This window comes from Vidua macroura, chromosome 18, assembly GCF_024509145.1.
Source record: "Vidua macroura isolate BioBank_ID:100142 chromosome 18, ASM2450914v1, whole genome shotgun sequence".
Lineage (NCBI taxonomy): Eukaryota > Metazoa > Chordata > Aves > Passeriformes > Viduidae > Vidua > Vidua macroura.
In genome coordinates this window covers 12,327,825-12,350,702 of record NC_071588.1, presented here as the reverse complement: position 1 = coordinate 12,350,702, position 22,878 = coordinate 12,327,825, and the positions used below count along the sequence as shown (strand labels likewise).

Genomic DNA, 22,878 nt, shown 5'->3' with positions numbered 1-22,878 from the left:
CTTCTCCTCACTCCTCCACTCCCTGGTGGATCAGTTCATGCTGGAGACTCCCACTCCTGTGCCACGAGGCCACGCTGCTCTCCCAGCCCTTGCCAGGAGCTGCAGGACACCAGAGTTTGTGCCCAGTGGGCTCTGACACTGCCCAACAATCCCTGAGAGCATCCTCTGCTCCTCCAGTGACAGAGACCAGGGAACTCCACGTGCCAGGAGAACCCTGCAAGAGCCCACCAAAGCTCCCCCGTGGCTGCCCAGAAATCCCAGCAGTGCCAGCACAGGAGAAGTTCCTCAGGAAGGTTCCTAGGGCTTCCTGTCTCCCTCCTCCCCCATTTCTCACCATTCCCATCCTTCCCAGGGCAGTCCCACACAGCAGAGCAGAAGGATTGGGAGAGATGTTCCACAGGACCGTGGTGGGATCATGAGTGGAGCTCCTGGTCTGGGCAGGGAACCAGCCTGGGAAATGGGAGATATAAACCAGCTCCTCCACTGCCCATTTCCAGTGTGCACTGGGCCTGCACCAGGACTGAGCTGGAAGAATTTCAACCACAGATGAATCCAATTCAGTAGGAAAAAAAAATGTAATGCTGTCATAAAGAGCACCACACTTTCAATTTGTAACCACAACAAAAGGCTTTTAAACTATTAAAGCACTGCCTTGCTGTAAAAAAAATAAAAAGGCTGCTTTATTGCAGATAATTGGCAAATCTGCCCTATCAACAGAACTGGCTGGAGAGAGGAACACACTGCACTATTTCTAGATATTTCAAGATTTCTATTCATTTCCCACCACAACTTTTACATTTTGCCCTGAAAATTTCATTTGGATCACTCAATGAAATAACCCCAGATGCAAGTCCTGCCCAAGAACAAGCCCAGCACTCCAAATCCACTCAGTTACTGATTCTTCTACCAAGATGGTAATGAAATGCCCACTTAGCTTTTTGTTGGAGTAAAAAAACACCCAAACCAACTCAAAACTGCCTTCCTGTTTAATACAGCAATGATCACACCCTGTTTGCTCTGACACCAAGAGCATTCAGCTGCTGCTGCTTTCCCCGATGGGGGCCATGAGCTGAATACTGCAGTGGCAGGTAAATCCTCCAACACCTGATCCCACTTGCACTGAGCACACCCAACAACCCAACCCCAAACCCTAAAATAAGCCACATTAGAGACCACACCTGCTTCATTTCATTTAGAAAGGCTGTCCAAAGTCTTGCTCTCCTGAGCACAACAGGGAGCAACAAGAAGCCTGTTGCTCACAAGGCCAATTTCCTCCTCTCCTGATACCCATTCCCTGATTTCTTCCATCCACACCACACCTGGCTCCCAGCTCTCTCTACTCACAGACACATTTTTCCTTCTCTGATGTTCAACAGAGCCTCTCCACCCAAAAACTCAGCTTCTTTGGTGGACTCACATTCCACTTTGCCCTTGTTCTTTGGAATATTTCAGTATAGACACATGAGAAGCAGCAGCAGAGACAAGCTGTATTTTTCTAAATATACTTCCCCTCAAGGAGCCCATTCTGTAATTTTGGCCAGATATGGATCTAGCTGTAAAAATTAGCCTGTACATTCAACTTAAACTTTACAGAGATGCATCAAAACCTTGCTGAAATGGAGCAACAGTAAGTGGAATGCATATGGCATAGAAAAACTGGTAAAAATTAAATTCAGATAGAATAAAAATACCTACTCACTAACCAAAAGCATTGTGACTACTTTTTAGTGGCAGTAATGACATGGACATTTTGCTCATGCCCTCCCACATGAGTGAAGGCAGAAGGAGCTGGGGGTAAAAGCTGCTGCTGCCCCACGCTGAATGTCTGGGAAGCAGGTGGTGGAGTGCAGAGCACATGTGGGAGGAAGCAGAGCTGGAGCCTGGGCACAGCTCTAATGAAGTGCTGCTGAAGAGGCAGACGATTTCATAAGGAGAAAAACATCAGGAAACTGGTCAAAACACAGAATCTCATCTGAAAAAGCTCCACTGTGCTGGATAGCAATAGCCAGAACAAATTTGGGGAAGAGGAGGAGGGGGAGGCTGATCCCTCTCCAGAGCCCCAGATGTCTTTATGGTTGCCTAATGACAATTATACTCAACCAATTAAGACACTGCTATCACAGTTGCATTGTTAGTAAGGCTTTGGCCCTGAGTGTTGATGGCTGTCTAATTAGTGTTTGTGCAAAGTACAACTGCAACTAATATATAAACTGACAAATACACAAAAGAAAAACTGTTAACAGGAACATTTTCCAAACAGTAGAGGCTCTGCTCATTCAGTCCATGGCAGCAGCAAAGACAAACTGCTTTCCTTCATGGCTGGGGTACTGCTGGCACTGCAGAATTTCACTTCAAACCACAGGGTCACTAAGACCCTTGCTGGGTTTCTGTTCAGACAGGATGCTGGTGCCACTCACTTTTGGGCAGCCTCGAGCACAACCCTCCAGGGCAAGGCTCGCTGCACCAAATCAGGCTGGTCACCAAAGACTTCTGATAAAACCCACCAGAAACCAGTTTACATTTTCCATATTTTCTCTAAAGAGTCTGTAGCAAGGAAAGGAAGGAGAAAGAACCCCCTTTGTTTCACAGTCAGGTCTGATTTCCAGAAGGCAAAGTCTGTTCAGTTTCCAGATACCTGCGGTGATCAACAAACCAAAAAAAAAAAAAAACAACAACTTTGTTTCAGGCAGTCAGTGACCATCTGTTAATACTCAAAAGATCTTATTATGAAGTCCTTACAATGTCAGTGCATTTTATTGAAGTCAGTAGGAATTTTGCTGCAGTAACAGTCTCTGTTTAAACGGATGCCTGTTGATAAGCAAGTAAAATAATGAGTATTTTGCACTGTCTTGCTCCAACAAGCACCTCAGAGCTTTCATCCTTATTCCACCAAAAGCAACTCTCCAGTCCTTCATGTGTTTAATTAAGGTATCAGCTAGTGCCCCCCCTCAGCAGGCTCAAGAATAGGCCCAATTAAAGATGCAAACCCAAACCCCTTCAAATTGGTTCAAATGGCTCCTGAGCTCCATCCTCTCTCCAAGGCTCAAGTGAGACAGTGGCAACTCAATGTCCACTTTCAAAACACCTCTTCATCAGAACCATGGTACACTGGGAGGTACCTCAATCACAGTGAAAAACACTGGAATTCAAGGCATTCTAGCACCTTCTTTGTACTCCCCTGAAGCCAGGGATGAGTGATGGACAGCTCAGAAACCTCTACCACAGGGTGAGGTGCCTCTAAGACTGGAAGAGGTCAAAGTTCCCAGTTCTCCCTGCATTCTCATTCCCAGGTATTTGGATACATTGATTTGGCCAACTTTAACCAACAGGTAGCTTGGCTGAGGGATTCCTTAAAGAAAGGACTCAGGAAAAACTAATAGTAGCAGAAAAGAGCTACTTCATATGGCAGAAAGGAATATAAATAGAACATAACAGCCAAAAATAAAACAAAAATGGAACTGGGAAGAAAAAATTTTCAATTACATAGCAGAAAGCTATACCATAAAACACAAGGAAAAACAGATGGGGGTAAACCAAAACCAGAGTCTGAAACAATCCTAATGCTGGTAGAAGAATGGGGAGTAGAAAATTAATCTCCCTGATTTCATCCAAATGTACTTTTGAGTTGCTTGATACATAAATGCAGCTATGAAAAATGTGACTAATGTGTCCCAAAATGGATCTGGAAGCAGTTTTAGATTTAGCATGTAGGAAATCCATTCTGAGCATCCTCATGATCAGTTCCCAAACTCTTCTGCTGGGAACCCAACTTTCCAATTTACCAACCCACGCCCATCTGTGGGCCCCTCACAAATACGAAGCTGCAGAGAGCTTCTAGCTTCATTTTTAGGGCTTTATTTAGGAAATTATCCCTCAAGAAAGAGAGTTAAGCTGCTGGAGTGTGTAGTTCTGCAGCTTAGCACTGTTATCTGTAACCAAATTAACATTTCACCATCCTCACTGCTTCTGCCTCACCTTCTATATTAAGTGCATGCAAATGTCATACCAAGGGAACAGAAACAAGCCAAAGGGTTGTACTGTAAGGAAAACATTTAAATGAACATTTATAAAAGCAGCAATTAGAAAAAGCCAAACTGTTTCTAGTAATTTGTTTTTTAAAGCAAAAAATCTCCCATCCCATAGCTCAAGGTTCCAGTGGCTTGCATCAGCCCAGGCCCATTAATTAAAGCAGCTGCTCTACCAAGGAAACAAATTACTGTGGGTTCAGGAGAAAAAAAAATATCTTTTCCATAAGAATTCAGGAGGCATTATGATGCAATTTGGGAAGGCTCTGCTCCATCAGCCCTATTATGTCACAAAGGACAAAGCACAGATAAAACAGTGGCTCCAGTTGCAGACAGAGGTGAGAAAACCCCATTGGAGGATGCTGGAAATTGATCTGTTTGCTCTGGAAGGAACACAAACTGCAACACGCTGCAAGCAGCAGAGAGGAGGAGCATCACCTGAGCTCCAGGCACTGATGGTGACAGCCCAGAGAGTAAAGATGAAATCTTCAAGTTTAGTAGAAAGAAGGATGGGTTTGTCTGGCCTTAGTAAAAAAACAAGATTTACAAGCTCAAAATTACTGCCTGTGCCTGAGAACACCAAAGGCATCACTGAGCACATCCCTGCAGCAGCGAAACCCAGAGGTAAACCAAGAGCTCCAGGCAGGCTGGAAAAGCAGCTTCCAGAGTCAGATCAGGCTTCATAAGCAGTTGGAATGAAAAAAACACCCAAACCAAGTCAAAACTGCCTTCCTGTTTAATACAGCAATGATCACATCCTGTTTGCTCTGACACCAAGAGCATTCAGCTGCTGCTGCTTTCCCCGATGGGGGCCATGAGCTGAATACTGCAGTGGCAGGTAAATCCTCCAACACCTGATCCCACTTGCACTGAGCACACCCAACAACCCAACCCCACTCTTTGTATCACCTGAAAGGCTTTTTTCAGGAGCTAACAGAAAAGCCAGCCTGCCTGTCACTAACACAACCTTACCTAAGCCCCGTGCTCATCTGTCACCCGAGCCCTCTGAACTCATGATGTCATTCCCCTCTTCAGCCTCCTCAGGGTGAAAAGAGGAGCCCTGACACTGCTCCTTAACAATGACGAGAGTGAGTGAAGAGAGCACAAAAGGTCTGGGGAAGGTTGAAGAAAAAAGCAGTTATTTTCACCTTCTGCTTTGTTTGACACCTTGGCTTGCAGTCACTGGGAGGGGAGCGAGAAACTATGAAAGTTGTGGCATCACAGAAGTGAAATTTAGGCAATTAAAGAAGGCAGGGCTTTATTCAGGCTGTTGGAAGTCTTCAGTTTGTTAACTTTGATTCATTTTCATTACTAATTAATATTTTGGTTTCCTCAGGTCTGCACACTGAATTAAGATGCAAGAGCTAATAATAAATATCTTGAGAATAACACACAAGCCCTATAGCAAAAAATCCAAATTAGATGAGAGTCGACATGAAGTTTTAAAAAGTGCAGGAAAGCGCTTTCAAGCCTTTCGGGCTAGTTTCACACATCATTATGAAACTAAAGAGAGTGGCAAGCCCAGCTTCTAAAAAGTCATTTGCAGGTCACCTTTGAGCAGGAGCAAAGTGGAGTGGGAGGTGATGGAATAGAACAAAGGAACTCACCATAAAGGAGCAGCTACCTGTGTGTAGATGTTGCTCAAAATGAGTTAAACTGAAAGGCCCAAATTGTTTGTGAGTGCTCCCAGAATGAAGACGACTGTATAAATCATTTCAGCATTTAGGATGTCAGCATGAGAAATGAATGTCCAGATTCCCCTAACAAACCACACAGGATATTTAGGAAGTTCTTCCTTAGCTTCTCATTGCCTTTATCAAGCATCACTTAGGGAAACAGCACCTGTGCCAGGTGTGCTCCACCCTGAAAAGGGAGGAAATGTGAATCTGTTGGTTTATCAAGGCAATCAGCAGATGAGTCTCACCAGTCCTAACTCCTCAAATCTCAGGAAAGCTGTCAGTACTTACAGGGGAAGGAGGAAAACATCTGAAATTAAAATTTCAAGAGAAGCCAGGGCTGATTTCCCAGTCCGTAAAAGGTGCAGGGACATCTCACAGCATCTGCTAGATCAGTTTGTGGCCAAGCTCTTCACTACCAGGCCACCACTCAGGCATGGAAAACTGAAGAAAAAAGAAAGGAAAAGATGATACTTTATAGTTCTGGGTCTTGGGAAGGGTGGTCTGACTCTGGGCCTCTTTTGTTTACTTATTTTCAGAGCCACCACCAGCAGCAGTGAAGCCACAGTGCTTTTTCTGCAAGCACTAAAAAATGAACACATCCCCCTCAAAGCCCACCTTGTGTGGTTTTAGGGGTGAGCCATAAGGTGAGATGGGCACCAGCAGCACAAGGCAAGCTCAGCCCAGGGCTCAAGAACAGCCACAGGTGAGTAATTCAGAGCCAGTCAGGAGCAACAGTCTCAGGACATGCCACGGGCACGTCACACCACAGGATCCTCTGGAATGACAAGGTCAAATAAGGACCAGATGCATGTTCTGAGATCACTCTGTCCAGGAGGACCCAACCTCCGACTACACTGCCAAAAAAAAAAAAAAAAAAAAGAAAAAAAGTAGCGATTTTACTGTCTGAACATGCATTTGCTTAAAAAAACCCATATAAATCCAGATTTTAGTAAGAGAAAGTGAAGCAATCCAGGCATTCTGCACAGTAAATGACAGCATTCGGCACAGGGAGCCTCATCACCAGCAGGAATTTCTAAAAGCCAAGCAAGCAGCTATATAATTACTTTAAGTAAGCTCTGACTTAGGGCTCAAACTCCATTTGAATCGAGGATGAGGGGGAGAACATCATCCCTTTAGAGAAGATCCTTCGAGACATGTAACTGTAGAAAGGCTGGCAAATACAACATTGATTGGGAGTGAGGTAACCACAAACACCACTGGCTCAAATGAAAAGGGATTCAGGGGCTGACCCAGAAAACAAGCCTCGTAACCACCGGGATGAAATTTTAATGACAAACACAAGAAGCTCTGCGTGCAGGCCAGATTGAATTATCTGATGTCAGGCAGCACAAAGGGGAGCTGCTCGCAGCCACCTCCGCTCCCAGCTCAGGTTGCACTCAATCAATCCTTGATATTCTGCCATCTCCTGGCTTCAGCCTGGCCAGCAGCGTGGGGACAAGTGGAGAGTGCACGGAGTAGGAGCATTTCTCTGTGTAGTGTGCCTTTGCTTCCTCCACAGATTAATAAAGAGCTGCTCCTGAACCAGCTCAAACTGTGCCTCTATAAATCACAGCTGCAGGTTTAAGTCACTCTGCCCACAAGCTGTATAAATTCCCTTTCAGAAAGATTAAAAAGCTCTACAGCAACTAAAATAAAAATTATTCCGCTTTGCAGTAGAGTTTGAAGCAGGACAGTGAAGATGACAAGATCCTGCCTAACACAGCACAGGTTCAAATCAGTGATTCCAGGCTTGCTCCAAGATTCCCAAACACACCAACCCCTGCATTCCTGCTCTCTCCAACCAGAACTCCTCTCAGCCCAACTAGAACTTAATCTGGCTGCTGCCAGAAAAAGAATTAAAGATGTTTCTAGAAATACATCAGCAACAAAAGGATTGCTAAGGAGAATCTCCATCTTTATTGGATCAGGGAGAACCAGTGACAAAAGATGAGGAAAAGGCTGAGGGAATTAAGGCCTTGTCCTCGGGGTACCCAGGCTGGAAAACAGGGACAGGGAGCAGAACGAAGCCCCCATGATCCAAGGGGAAATGGCTGGCACCCTGCTGCAGCACTTGGGACCCACCCCAGGGTGCTGAGGGAGCGGGGCAGAGCTCACCCCAACACCTCCCAGCCTTTCCCAGCAGGGAGGTCATGGACCCTCCTTGGCCAGGGGACTGAGCTCAGCAATCATGATGCCAATCCAGAGCTGGGCTGGAAGGAGGATCCAGGGAAACGCTGTCCTGTCAGCCTGACCCCAGTGCCAGGCAAAGTTCTGGAACAGAACATCAGCAGGGCCAAGTGCTGGGTCCTACCCTGGGCCACCACCACCCCAGGGATGCTGAAGGCCTGGCAGGAGTGGCTGTACCAGGTGGACAAGGCCCTGGAGGTGCTGGTGACAGCAGCTGCTCACCAGCCCAGGTGTGCCCAGGTGTGCAAGAAGGCCAAGGGCACCTGGGCTGTCCCAGGGCAAAGCACTGGGCACTCCTGGGGCACCTCCAATCCTCTGTCCAGTTCTGAGCCCCTCAGGACAAAAGGGACCTGGAGGGGCTGGAGCACCAGGAGTGCCTGAGGGAATTATGATCAAAAAACCTGCTAAAAACTCAGCAGCCCTGAGCAGCAGCCTGAGACAAAAGAAAGGTGATGTCCCAAACCACTGGGTAGAAAATCCTTAGGAAATGTCCCACAGTTCTGGTTTAGCAGCACCAGGCCTTGCAAACTCACACGCTCAGACACACAGGTCCCTCTGTAATCACTGATTATTCCCATGCAAAGCTGAGCACACAAGTGTTTGTGAAACAGGAGAGAGAATCATTAAATGTAACAGATAATTGATATTTATACTGAGAGGAGAATTGACTTTGTAAACCTCAGCTATTAAATTACTTCTTCAGTACTGAAAGAACGCAACAGTTTGCTATTGATCACCAGATTCATTACACTTTTATGACAAATTTGAAAGCACAATGCCATTAAGTTCAATTTTATAGGCTGGGAGAGACAGAGGAGGGTTATGGTGGGATTTAAAAAAGCTAAAACACAGCAAACAACAAACTCCTCAATATCCTAAATTCTTACCAAATGCACATAAAGTATTTCTCTGCACAATTTGCTGATGCCCTCTGAAGTTTGAGTTATAACTTGAAGTCTCCCTTGTTTGATATTTACCATTTACGAATTTAAGAGAAAAAGCAGAGTGAAGGACAAGCAGTAAACAGCAAAGGACAACATAATTTTTGTGTTCTAATACTCTAAACTCTTCATTTACTAACCAGGCAAATTCAAACAGCTGAATTCTTATTTCCTCATGTTGTTTTATCAAACACATGCTCACAGCTTCATAAAGAGAGAATTCATTTTTCAGAGAAATGACTGGAAAGTCATTTAAGTGAACATCATTTTTTCTAAAGGATACACACATCCAGGTTTCCCTCAGTGGTCTCTTACCTGCTCATCTATTTTCAGGAACCTGAATTATTTAATTGTACCACACCTCTGATGTAAATTCACCAAGAGAATCAGGAGATACTGGAAGAACTGGAGAACCAACATGAAAGGAGTGTGTGCAACTGTCAGAACCCAACTCCTCTAATACACCAAGCCAAAAAATGGACTATTTGAGCTTAATATGCAGGATTTATAACCTTTGTTTATTAATACTTCAGAAATGTAATTTAATCTGCATAACTTCTATCTACTGCACTGTTTGGATATAAATGCAAAGGAGAAAATGAAGGAAAAGAAGAGCTGGAGGTTTTGGCAGCAGCATGGAGATAACTGGGTTTGCTGTCTGATAGTTCAGAGTCCTGCTCTCAGCTGTCCAAGGGCATTCAAAAGCATTTCCACAAATTAGAATTTTCCAGGCATCTTTCTTATAACCAGTCTGTGAATTTTGAAGTATTTTAGAAGCAGTTTTCTTAGTCCCACACCATTAACATGAAGTGTTACCATAAAACATTGAACTCAGGTATGTCAAGGACAATGTCCCAGCTCCCCAGGATATCATAATTTTTATTTACTCATGTCATTTCTGGAGGGTTACTAATTACTGAACCTGTGAAATTCAAACAGAACACAGTAAAGCCTCACACTTACTGGGAGAATCACTGTAAGCTCTTCTAAAAATTTGTGACTCTTAAAATTGTATTTAAGAGTATAAACCACATGAATAGGTAACATTAAACCAAGGTCCAGAAAACTTCTAAATTAGGAAAAGAGAAGTTTGAGTTTATCTATTCTGAGTGGGTTATTTTCCTCCCAGGTTGTCTTTTAAGTAAGAATGAAGAAAAGTAACAGTCCTTCTAAAGTTATTTTTGTGCTGTGACAAGATACCCTTGTGATTAAGAGATTTTTATGAAAAAACACAAAAAAGGGGGATTTTTTCAGTAGATGTGTAAAATGTTTAATACATTCTGGGTGCTTCCACAGCAAAACTGATGGAATTCATCAGAAAGCACCTGAGTATTTGCAGGGACTACTTGTACATGAGATAACCTTTGAATAGTTCCATAAAAATTTGACCTGCTGAGCTAAATTGTAGATAAACATCAGTAGATAACAATTGTAGATAATCAGTCACTTAAGGACAGCCTGTCTCAGGAACTGCAGGTGAATCCATTCTTATGCTTCAAACAGGTGCTGCTTTTGAATTTATTGAAAGAAGCACCTGAGATTTCAGATGGTGAAGGTGGAGTGAGCCCTACACAGACTGGTAAAGGTGGAGTGAGCATTACACAGCCTGCTAGAGGCAGAGGGAGTATTACACAGCCTGGTAAGGATGGAGCAAGCTTTACACACTCTGTTAAAGGTGGAGTGGGCATTACACGCTCTGGTGAAGATTAAATGAGCATTACACACTCTATAGAAGGTGGAGTGGGCATTACACAGCCTGGTAAAGGTAGAGTGGGCGTTACACACACTATACAAGATGGAGTGGGCATTACACACTCTGGTAATCGTGAACATTATGCACCCTATAAAAGGTGGAGTGGGAATTACACACTCTGGTAAGGACAGAGTGGCACTACACACTGTTGCAGGTGCAATGAAGTTACACATTCTGTAATACATGGAGTGAACATCACACACTATAAAAGATGGAGCAGGCATTACACACTCCATAGAAGACGGAGTGGACATTACACACTGGTAAACATGGAGTGAACATTACACTACCACTCCAGAAGGTGGAGTGGGCATTACACACTCTACAGAGGATGGAGTGCACATTACACTCTGGTAAACATGGAGTGGGCACTACACACTCTACAGAGGATGGAGTGCACATTACACTCTGGTAAACATGGAGTGGGCACTACACACTCTACAGAGGATGGAGTGCGCATTACACACTCTGTGCAAGGTGCAGAGGGCATTACACACTCTGTGGAAGGTGCAGAGGGCATTACACACTCTATGAAAGGTGCAGAGGGCATTACACACTCTATGGAAGCTGCAGTGGGCATTGCACACTCTGTGGAAGGTGCAGAGGGCATTACACATTCAATGGAAGGTGCAGAGGGCACTGCACACTCTATGGAAGGTGCAGAGGGCACTGCACGCTCAATGGAAGGTGCAGAGGGCATTACACACTCTATGGAAGGTGCAGAGGGCATTACACACTCTATGGAAGGTGCAGAGGTCATTGCACACTCTATGGAAGGTGCAGAGGACATTACACACTGTGTGCAAGGTGCAGAGGGCACTGCACACTCTGTGCAAGGTGCAGAGGGCATTACACACTCTATGGAAGGTGCAGAGGGCATTACACACTCTGTGCAAGGTGCAGAGGGCACTGCACACTCTGTGGAAGGTGCAGAGGGCACTGCACACTGTGTGCAAGCTGCAGAGGGCATTACACACTCTATGGAAGGTGCAGAGGACACTGCACACTCTGTGGAAGGTGCAGAGGGCACTGCACACTCTGTGGAAGGTGCAGAGGTCATTGCACACTCTATGGAAGGTGCAGAGGGCATTACACACTGTATGGAAGCTGCAGTGGGCATTGCACACTCTGTGGAAGGTGCAGAGGGCATTACACATTCAATGGAAGGTGCAGAGGGCACTGCACACTCTATGGAAGGTGCAGAGGGCACTGCACGCTCAATGGAAGGTGCAGAGGGCACTGCACATTCTATGGAAGGTGCAGAGGGCATTACACACTCTATGGAAGGTGCAGAGGTCATTGCACACTCTATGGAAGGTGCAGAGGACATTACACACTGTGTGCAAGGTGCAGAGGGCACTGCACACTCTGTGCAAGGTGCAGAGGGCATTACACACTCTATGGAAGCTGCAGAGGGCATTACACACTCTGTGGAAGGTGCAGAGGGCACTGCACACTGTGTGCAAGGTGCAGAGGGCACTGCACGCTCTATGGAAGGTGCAGAGGGCACTGCACACTGCGTGCAAGCTGCAGAGGGCACTGCACACTCTGTGGAAGGTGCAGAGGGCACTGCACACTCTATGGAAGGTGCAGAGGGCACTGCACACTGTGTGCAAGGTGCAGAGGGCACTGCACACTCTGTGCAAGGTGCAGAGGGCACTGCACACTGTGTGGAAGGTGCAGAGGGCACTGCACACTCTGTGAGAGGTGCAGAGGGCATTACACACTCTGTGGAAGGTGCAGAGGTCATTGCACACTCTGTGCGAGGTGCAGAGGGCATTACACACTCTGTGAAAGGTGCAGAGGTCATTGCACACTCTATGGAAGGTGCAGAGGGCACTGCACACTCTGTGCGAGGTGCAGAGGGCATTACACACTCAATGGAAGGTGCAGAGGTCATTGCACACTCTGTGGAAGGCGCAGAGGGCACTGCACACTGTGTGGAAGGTGCAGAGGGCACTGCACACTCTATGGAAGGTGCATAGGACACTGCACACTGTGTGCAAGGTGCAGAGGGCACTGCACACTGTGTGCAAGGTGCAGAGGGCACTGCACACTCTGTGGATGGTGCAGAGGGCACTGCATACTCTATGGAAGGTGCAGAGGGCACTGCACACTGTGTGGAAGGTGCAGAGGGCACTGCACACTGTGTGCAAGGTGCAGAGGGCACTGCACACTGTGTGCAAGGTGCAGAGGACACTGCACACTCTATGGAAGGTGCAGAGGGCACTGCACACTGTGTGCAAGGTGCAGAGGGCACTGCACACTGTGTGCAAGGTGCAGAGGGCACTGCAGACCCCGCTGCAGCTGCAGTGGGCAGTGCCAGCCCCGTGCTCACCCGGCCATGACCACGCCGTCGCAGCAGTGCACGTCGCACAGGACCCGGCCGGGCTCGTAGCGCAGCTGGCTCACGGCACCCACGCGGTTCTGCAGAGAGACACAGGCCTTGGTGTTCCCATTCCTCCATCCACCAAAATCTGCTGCTGGCAAACTCCCAGCTTTGCTACTGCTGCTGAGAGAAGACACATCTATCCCAAAACCCCCCCAGCAGCTTCCAACTGGGAAAGAGGAGCTGCAGAACACAACACCAACTCTCCTCTCCCACTTGCTCAAACCAGGTTCCCATTTTTCCCCATTTCTCCAAGGAAATTCCCTGTCACCTTCCAGTTGGTTTTCAGCATGTGCTCTCTGGCTCTGCAGTTTTTGAGGGCGAGCTTCCAGCAGGAATGGTCAGAGATGCTCATGTCCAACAGGTATCCCTCCTGCTGGCACAGCCGGTACCACAACACTTCGTCTTCTGCAAGGATTTTCCATGTCCTGCTGACCTAGAAATCAATGTTTATATATGGATCTCTCATAAATGGACAAGGAAAAATTAGATTTAATATGAAATATTAAAAAATATCTGAAATACAAAGATATAAATTAATACAGGCCTGTAGTAAGATGGAAGTCTTACTTAAACAAATATATTTGTTCAGTCTTTATACACCTGAGTGTATAAAAACCCCAGACTTTTTAACAAAAGGCTTGTTTTCTGTGGTTTCTTCAGGAAATAACTGAGTTTATGCTCTACTAAAATTCCACATAACATGAATACCAGTTTAGTGGCCATACTGTCAACCTGAAATATCAGTGACTGGAAAATTTTGACAGGAAAAGCAGCAAGAAAACAATTAAGAGAGAAATGTGAGCTTAGAGCAAAAATATGAATATATTTTCATATTTGTAGCTAAGAAACCCTCTCAGATCACAGCACCATATCTCTGAAGTCCCACTGACAATGCCTGATTAGGGGTATGACATTAGTGATTTATAACCTATTGTATTACAGTATGCATAAATAGGAATGAATTATTAAGTTTTTCAAGCAGCCTCAAGTTGCTGCCCATTCCAGAGAGAACAGCTTCATCACAATCAATTGTGGGCTCAGAATTAAAGATTCAAGAGGTAAGAGCCAACTTAAGTAGCTTTTTTTTTTTCCCTCTGTAATTCTTAATTTAAAAAAACAGACGTAAGCAATGAAAGCCACGACTGGTGAAAGCAGCAATCAATTGTGCTCTGGTTCTAAAAAGATTAAAAGAACCTTCTGAGACTGACATCATTTTTAGTAAGTTACAATTAAGCATCTAATGTTCATTTCAGTCCCCAGATTATGCCAAGAATCCAAGCCTCCCATGGACACAAGCTCTCCCAGGACTATATATTTATATTTATTTGCCATTTTTTTCCACAGTCACACACACAAAAAATGTTTAATATGATGAAAGTAGGGGTGATCTGAGTAACCTGCAAGTGTTTTTAAGGTTTGAGACCTACAGAGAAAAGCAGTGCTCAAATAGTAATATCCAAATGCAGCAAAATGAACATTCTGAATCACAGAGACCTCAGTGCAAACTGGCAGAGGGAGACAATCCCCTCCCATCCTCTGACAAAGGAAACAACCTGCACAGGGCAAGAATAACGCCCTGAAATGACAGAACCAGCACTGAGGCTCCTGCAGCAACACACAGCACCCTGGAATCAAAGTGTTGAGTGCTCCTGTCCCTAGAGGGACACACTCAAACTTCAAAAGCACCAAAAAGAGGCAACCCCAAATCCAAACCATTGGAAATTTGCTCTCAATTTGATTTGAAAGTAGGGTAAATATCTGTGTTATTGCTCCAAGAATACAAAAAAAAAAAAAAAAAAAAAAAAAAAACCCAAAGCAGCTTTCTGCTGACACACCAAAAGAGCAGCTGTGGTGCAGGAGTGGAGCTCCCCAGGCAGAACCTCTGCCCCCTCCCCAAACAGCAGCACATTTTCCTGACAGGGACAGGCTGAGCACACGCACAGGGAAGCACAGCCAAACCAGGCCAGCTTTTGCCTTGCTTTCCAAAAGAAAAATCAAAAATAAACACACACCTTTCAGTCTGCCAAAACAGACAACATTGCACAGACCTTTCAAGTTTCAAGGTCTTAAAAGCATTTTATAAAGACAGTAAAACAAAAGAAAAGGAGGGGGAGCTACATAAAATTTCAACTGCCTTTTCAACTTTCAGGGGGAATAAAGATCCTATCCTATCCTGATTTTTTTTCAATCAAATTACAGCAAACCCTGCTGCTTTACAAGCCTGAATTTCCAAAGGGTCCCTAACCCAGCCTTTTCTTACAGCCCCAAACTCGCATGCCAATCCCTTGTAAAACCCCACTGAGCGAGGCTCAGCTGCACGAAATCACTAATAAAGAGTCTCAAGCATTTCACTTTACAGCACCACTGTGAGCTGCAGCATTAAAACCAGCCATTGGCTTCAAGTCAGCTTTATTAGATCTGCTTGACTTGGAGTTTCAGGTGAGGCCCCAAAAGCCAGGGCATTGTGGCTTTATTTACCTGCACCCAAATGCTGGGTGCTGGAGAGGAGCTGAGATGTGCAAAGCTCTTGTTAAAACTGTTTCCAAATCTAAACTGCACAGAAAGTCCAGCAAGGATCAATGACAACATCTTACAGACTTGTTTATAGATTTGGAGTCCTGAATTTAATTTTGTCTTCAGTGTTCCTATTATCTTTTTACAACTCTTCTCAGCAAAGAAAGTTTGGGTTCCCCTGAGCTCCACAGAGGGACAGTTTTATATTTTATAGTTCAGCAAGTAATAATGTTCTGAAGGACTTCAAAGGCTTTTGCTGACATAGGCTTTGCTATTTGGTTTTGCCTCTGGGGGATATTTTTCCCCCTAAAAAACCCCACCTCTTCCATCAAATCCAAAATTTCTTCTAATCCTATCTAAATCAACTGGCTCAAATCCTAATGAAGGTTTATTCATCCCTCTGCATCTGATAATGGGTTTTATTTCACTAGGTTTATTTTCTTCCCCAGACACACAAAGGCAGAGTCAAGGCTCATTTGCTGGGACCAGGGGCCTCAATTAGAACTAGCTGGACTTTGAGCTCAGTACAAAAAATAGTGCCAAGTGTTTAATCCAAAGCCATTCTGATGGAAGCTGCTCATCTTTTCTGTTCACAGCCTGAGCACAAAATGGTTTGGCCTGGAAGGGACCTTAAAGACCACCCAGTGCCACCCCTGCCATGGCCAGGGACACCTCCCACTATCCCAGGCTGCTCCAAGCCCCCACCAACCTGGCCTAGAACACTTCCAGGGATCCAGGGGCAACCACAGCTGCTCTGGGAGTTCCATCCCAGCCCTTCCCCATCCTCCCAGGGAACAATTCCTGCCCAATCTCCCATCCATCCCTGCCCTCTGGCACTGGGAAGCCATTCCCTGTGTCCTGTCCCTCCATCCCTTGTCCCCAGTCCCTCTCCAGCTCTCCTGGAGCCCCTTTAGGCCCTGCAAGGGGCTCTGAGCTCTCCCTGGAGCCTTCTCTTCTCCAGGTGAGCACCCCCAGCTCTCCCAGCCTGGCTCCAGAGCAGAGGGGCTCCAGCCCTTGGAGCAGCTCCTCCTCTGGTCTCACTCCAGCAGCTCCAGATCCTCCTGATGTTGGGGACCCCAAGCCAGGGGCAGCTCTGCAGGTGGGGTCTCACCTGAGTGGGGCAGAGGGGAAGAATCTCCCCCTCCTTTCCTGCTGCCCCTGCTGGGGGCTCAGCCCAGGGCAGGGATGTCCTTATCCATCCATTCCTCTGCACTCTCTGGGAATCACAAAGAGGATGGATGATGGCTTTTACCCATAAACAACCTTGATGCAAAACCATGCTCAAAAAACCACATTCAATTTTCTTTTTATAAATGTATAAACATTAAAGCCTCAACAGTTTGACAATCTCAGAAGCCCTGGAGGCAAGCAGCTGAAATTCTTGATTTATGCATGACAATTCATTCCTAAATTCCTAGAAACACTCTCCCTTGCCCTAGATACATACACAATTCCTGTGTTGGTAAACACTTCTAAACCTTTTCTAAGATGAAAACCTAACAGGTCAAGGGAAATTCCCACTGATCTGTTTAGAAATAAAACTGCCAAAATTCAGTGCTGCTGAATTCAAACATCCCCTCATCACCAAGCTGAACCATAAAGGCCAGGTTCCCAAGCCATGGGTAAAATTAATGTATCTACAGTATCAGCCCCAAAAGACACAAGGACATTTCACTTTGTCACATTTGTGGTGTCCCAAGGCATTGATTTTCCTTTCCCTCTACATCCTGACCAGGAGGAAGCAGTGACTGTTCCCAAACCTGCTGACAGTCACAGGAGAGCCACTCATGGTACAGATATTTCTGCCACTGGTCAGAACACAATCAGAAAGTGCTCACAGGGCAAAATTCTGCATTACCCTGGCCTGTTCTGTGCTACATGAAGCTCTGGATAGTTTTCTCCCTGAATTCCAAATGTGGGATATCAACAGGGACTGGTCTGGTGGATGCTACTGAATGTCACTCCCCTACTGCAGACCCAGCAGAGCTCAGCACTGAGGACACTTATTTACAGACTTTTATATTTGCAGTGCCACACAGACAGGTTGTGGTTTACAGTACTAGTTCCAAAAATCAAAGAAAAGCTGTGGGGGAGTGAGGGAGAGGGAAATATCAAGGTGAAATTAAAGTTCTCCAGACAGTCTGTGGTGTGATTAAATCTCAGAGAGGCTCTGCAGTCAGGCTCCCTTCCTGTTAGCTGGTTACCAATTTGGCATGAAGAACTAAGCAGACAGGTTTTCTCCAAAGGCACTCACATGGATCATGATGCCAATTCCACCAACTGGCCCAATCTCACTGAAATCCCAAGGCACTTTAATAAAAAAAACCTTTCTAGGATAACACCATAAAGCAGCAGGGTTTTCCATGGAACAGAAGAGGGCTCCCCCCCTTCAAAAACAAAACCACCAAGAGAAAAATGAAAATGCTATTTATTTTTATGGCTCTGCTTTTTATTTGAACACTTAAAAAGAAGCCAGCTCTGCACTGGATATTCATCTGATTGGGAAAGCCCTGTGAAACACTGGCCACTTGCTCAGCTACCTGTCAGCTGCCACAAAGGAACAGTGACTTGGGAAGAGGAGAATGAGAAATGTGGAAAATTGTCTGTGTTAAAACACATCTCAAGAGAACAGGTTCAAGCTAAAAAACAAAGTGAAGGAGAGAAGAAATCCAGTGCAGCCCTAAGCACAGGGAAAAGGAGCGGCCTTACAGAAGCCAATCTTTTCACTATGCCATAAGGTAAAGTGATCATGCTTAAGGAGGGGGGAAAAGAGAGTGAAAGAATAACCTTAAACTAATCCACTTCAAAAATGCAACCCTGTTCCATGTCATGGGCTGTGGCCTTTACTGATGGCATATCTCTACCCCAAGGGACAGAAACTTGAGCATATCTGAAAGCTTCCCTGTCCTGGACAGCACCAAAAAGCAATCCTAGAGAATTTTCCCCTCTGCAAGAGCAGCCCTGCACAAGGAATTCATTTTCTTTAAACAGTCTCTGTTCCTAAAAGGCATTAGCAAGTCAAAAATTAAAGCAACAACCACTTGTAGCTATTTAACACTGCAACATGCTCACACTGAACATTAAAAGCCCAATTTCCTTTCAGAGCCTGGGCCATTTGCAGAATATTTGAGTTTAGTTTACCATCCTCAACAGACCCTGTCTGTCACTTCTCAGTTTTCACACATTAACATTTTTCTCTTCCACTCAAACCATGCCCTAGACTGTCTGTAACACAAAGAATGGTTTTGGTTGGATTTTGTGAGTTGCAAGATGTGCTCTGCAGTAAGAGTTAATGACCACCAGCCTGGAGCCCTAAAGAGTGGTCACAGGAGAAGCTGGAATTATATCTACAATATTCTGCTTCATTTCACAGGGTAATCAGCACTTGCCAATTAAGTTTGCTTTGAAGACTCACTCAGAGAAGAGGTTCATCATTCAGTGGGTGAAGAAAAGAAATAAAGAAGCCCAACAGTGTGGGCTGAACAACCTTGAGTAGAATGAGGTGAGAGTGAGTGTCAGTAAAGTTCTGGAAGAGACAGGCAGTTTACAACTACATGTAAATTAAGGACCATGCCTGAGTACAGACTGCTGAGAGCATTACCTGAAAGTATCAGAAAAGGAAAATATAAATCCCTTGCAGGGCTAGGGGGAAGAAATTAAGAGTCATTTAAGAATTTAGCCTCACGTGGAAATACTACAGCCAAAAAGTTACTACTGCAATGTCTGTGGCTCAATCCCACAATGGAAACTGGGAGGAGCAGCTCTTGCCATGCCCTTAGCACTGCCAAGTGCTGAGTCCTAAATACTGCAAGACACTGAGCTGAATCAAAAATGCTTCAGAACACTCACTCAAATCAAAATATCTTTGCACTATTTATTTTCAGTTTTAAGGCTTCGCTGCTGCCCAAGCCACAGATGTTTTATTTAACTCTGCTCAAGTGCAGCTGTAAATCCAGCTCATGTACCATTACATTTTCAATATCCAGCTTTGGAACTGTCTCCTGTGAGTGAAAGCACAACCAGCTGAGTTCCTTGGGCTACCACCCCACTTGCCTATGTGGAGGTGCCTGGTTTTTCACCATTTCTGCCAGTTTTAAGTGGTATCAGAGCAGCAAACTGCCAGCAGCACTCACCTGAGCACACCTTCCCAGCTCAGCCTTGCCCAGGTACTGGAATATCTTCAGTGCCAGCTCGTAAGGCAGCTGCACGTCGAAAAAAGGAACCTCATTGATTTCATTCTGGAAAGGAAAAAGGAGATAATTGGTGAGGCTGGTTTAACACACAGTTTGACAGCAGGAGAAGTTACCATGTGTGGAGAGGGAATTATGTGTCCTCAGGGCCATCACAGCTCCATGAAAACATCAGTTTTTCTGCCCCTCCCTTCTTTCATGGCCCTTTAAAGGGCAGAGAAAGGCAAGACACAAGTTCTAGTAAAATAGTTTGGCTAAAGTGCCAAAAACACCCAATAAATGATCACTTTGAAGACATATGCCCATTAGTAATTAGTAATTGCAAGATTTCAATCCCATATGATGGAAAAATGAACAAATATTTTAAATAAAACTGAATGGAGATTATGTTGGTTTCTTTCATTACTAACATAAAAATGTTTTATTAATATGAAATGTTCCTCCTTTAACTAATTGAACATCTCAAACAAAAATTTGAAGCCAAATCCATCAATTTAAGCTAACAGCTAAATGCAGCACATAGATTTTTTTCCTAGATGCATTTTGTTTGGTTTGATTACATAACTGTTACATCTTCTTTCTGCAGCTATCACAACAAGATTTATCTTCACTCTTATCCTGTCTGGATATTCAAAATTTTTGTATTCTGTAATAGAGAAAGAGCTAAATAGCTGATTCTGACTACTTTTATGTCACCAGTTTTGCTCTCCAGTGTTTCCTCTGGCTTCTGTCCTCCCTCCAGGTGCTCCTGAGCATTGTCCATCAACCCTCAGGTACAAAATCAGCTGCTCAGTTAAAACCCATCTCCACTGTTTGCCTTCAGAAGCTCAGGTTCATCTCCTGTCTCTTGGCACTTCCCTATCCCTGGTACCTTTGTTTCTTTGTAGGTCTCTCCTACAGCTTCTCATTGAAATCTGGGCCATTTGCAGTACCAAAGTAGAATAGAAGGGATATTCTGGGTTTATTTACAGCAGTTACTCAGGGAAATCCCAATATAATGTGGTGGTGTGGTTTTTAAAGCAAAAGATCTTCTACCCTAGGCAAGTGTTTAGACAACACAAACATTGGCAATGCTCCCATCAGGTCTTTCAGCAACAAAACATCACTGCACACACACTGGAACCTTCCCCTTGTTCTAAAGTTACTGAAAGCAGGAGCTGCAGCCCGCCCTGCTGCTGCCCTCCCTCCTCACCCCCGATGTCCCTGCACAAGCAGCTCCTTTTCCCTGCCCTGCCCCGGGGCCGCCGGCTCCGCTCCCCGCCGCGGACCCGCGGGATCTGTTTTGTTTTCGTGTGCTGTAAATCCCACCCGTCTCCAGCGGGGACACCCAAGGAAAACACCAAGGGAACCTCTCCGCGGCCACATGCAGGCAGGCTCCGAGCTGGCCAGATGTGATCCCGCTCGGCTCCAGCAGCCACGGAAGCGCTCGGGAGCCACGGGCTGCCCAAACAAACCAGAGGAGCCATCGGGCAAGGATTGTTAGCTCCAGGCTTATGAGCTCAGGCACGGCACCACCGCGATCTGCTGCTTCCAAAGAGGGCTTGACTCGTGTCCAAGCAGCAGATCCTGGGCTGGCTGGATGCCCACAGAGGTCTCACTGCAAGGACTGAGGGCTGCAGGCTCAGCAGTGCCCACACAAGGCTCAACACCAACGGTGCTCTCGAAAGCAGGGGAAAAGAGTAAAAAACACCTACACAGGCTTTTTATAAACTGAGCTGCAAGAGGATTTATACCCTGCTTCAAATAAACCCAGAAGTGCCTTTTTTTTCTGCTTTGGTGCTGCAAAGGGTCCAAGTTTAAATGAAGAGTAGCTGTAGAAGAGACCTACAAAGAAGCAAAGGAATGGGGGTTAGGAAAGTGCCAAGAGGGAGGGGATGGTCCCGATTTGGGATCTGCCTGAGCTTCTGGAGGCACAGCACAAACTCATACTGATTCCACTCTAATGCAATCCTAACATTAGGGGCAGAGCCAGGTCTCCCCACACCCCAAAAGTTCCTGCAGCTTGTCCTCAGCACAAGGAAGCAGGGATGTTAAGTCAGCATCAGTGTGTCTAAAAGTCTACTGGAGTGAGTCCAAAACTCAAATACAACCAGCCCCTCTGAGACAGATTCGGGCTCCTGTGTGCTAATGGAGCACTAATTCTGTAAAATGGATTAATTTGTGCCTTGCAGACAGAAATTTAATCTGTTCCTTTTAATTTTTTTAAGCAAAGACTAATTAGTCACAGTGAGGTTAGTGAGAAACAAGAAAATGGGTTTCCCCCCTAGTTTTCCTACACTGTAAATAACATCTCTATGGCATTTAGAGGATTTACCAAAATAACTTTTATGTGGTTCAGAACTGTATTTAACACTATTTCCAAATTAACTCTTTATTTAAAGAATTAAAGCTTGTTTTCTTACTACGCTGCTGTGTAACAAGGCAGGATATCCTTAATTACTGCACCCGCATCAAACTGCCTGAGTAAACAACAGAAATCTTAAGAGGAAAAAAGATATTATTTCATGGAGTCACAGCATATCTCGAGCTGGAAGGGACCCTCGAGGATCACCGAGCCCAACTCCTAGCCCCGCACAGGACACCCCAACAATCCCACCCTGTGCCATTACACAGGACAAGCAGATTCTGAAGGGTTAAAACTTTGGAAAAGGACCTATATTCAGAAGCTGAGGTTACAAACAAGCACACAGGAACACAAATCCAACGTTCCCTGTGCTCGCCGCCTCCCAGCGGCCCCTCAGCCGAGCCCCTCTCCGTGCTCCGGCCCCACCGCGACCCCGCGCCCGCCTGGGGCCCGGCCTGTCCCCGGCACAGCCCCTGGGCCGCCCCCGGCCCCGCGCAGCCCTACCAGGTCTCGGATCAGCTGCTCCAGCAGATCGTCCCCATCTCCGGCTCCGTCACCCGCGGCTTCCCCGGCGGGCCGGGCGGGCGCCGGGCTGCGGCGGGCCGGGGCGCCGCCGGCCAGCAGCCCGCAGGCCAGCGCCAGGTACCCGGGCTCGGCCGGGCCCTCCCGCGAGGTGTCTCCCGGTCTCTCCGGTGGCTCCTGAGGGGGCTCCTCCCGCCGCCGCCGCTTCGCGCCCCCGGCCCGCTCCTCCTGCTGCCGGGGCCGCTCCCGCTCCGCCGGCACCGCGGCCATGGCGGCGGGGCCGGCCCGGCGCGGCACGGAAACCGCGCCCCGCGCCCGCGCGTTCCGCCGC

At 46.1% G+C, this 22,878-nt stretch overlaps 1 protein-coding gene across 1 annotated transcript in view; it reads right to left on the bottom strand.

The window, feature by feature from the left end:
- The window catches only part of FBXW8 (F-box and WD repeat domain containing 8), a 57,290-nt gene extending 34,450 nt beyond the window's left edge, over positions 1 to 22,840 (bottom strand). Inside the window, exons 1-4 of the mRNA XM_053994145.1 lie at positions 22,530 to 22,840; positions 19,625 to 19,729; positions 13,246 to 13,410; positions 12,924 to 13,012 (exon numbers count right to left, since the gene is read on the bottom strand). Of these exons, the coding sequence (XP_053850120.1) occupies positions 12,924 to 13,012; positions 13,246 to 13,410; positions 19,625 to 19,729; positions 22,530 to 22,817 (647 nt within the window). The 5' untranslated portion in view covers positions 22,818 to 22,840. The remainder of the gene's footprint in view (positions 1 to 12,923; positions 13,013 to 13,245; positions 13,411 to 19,624; positions 19,730 to 22,529) is intronic.
- Positions 22,841 to 22,878: the final 38 nt, after the last annotated feature.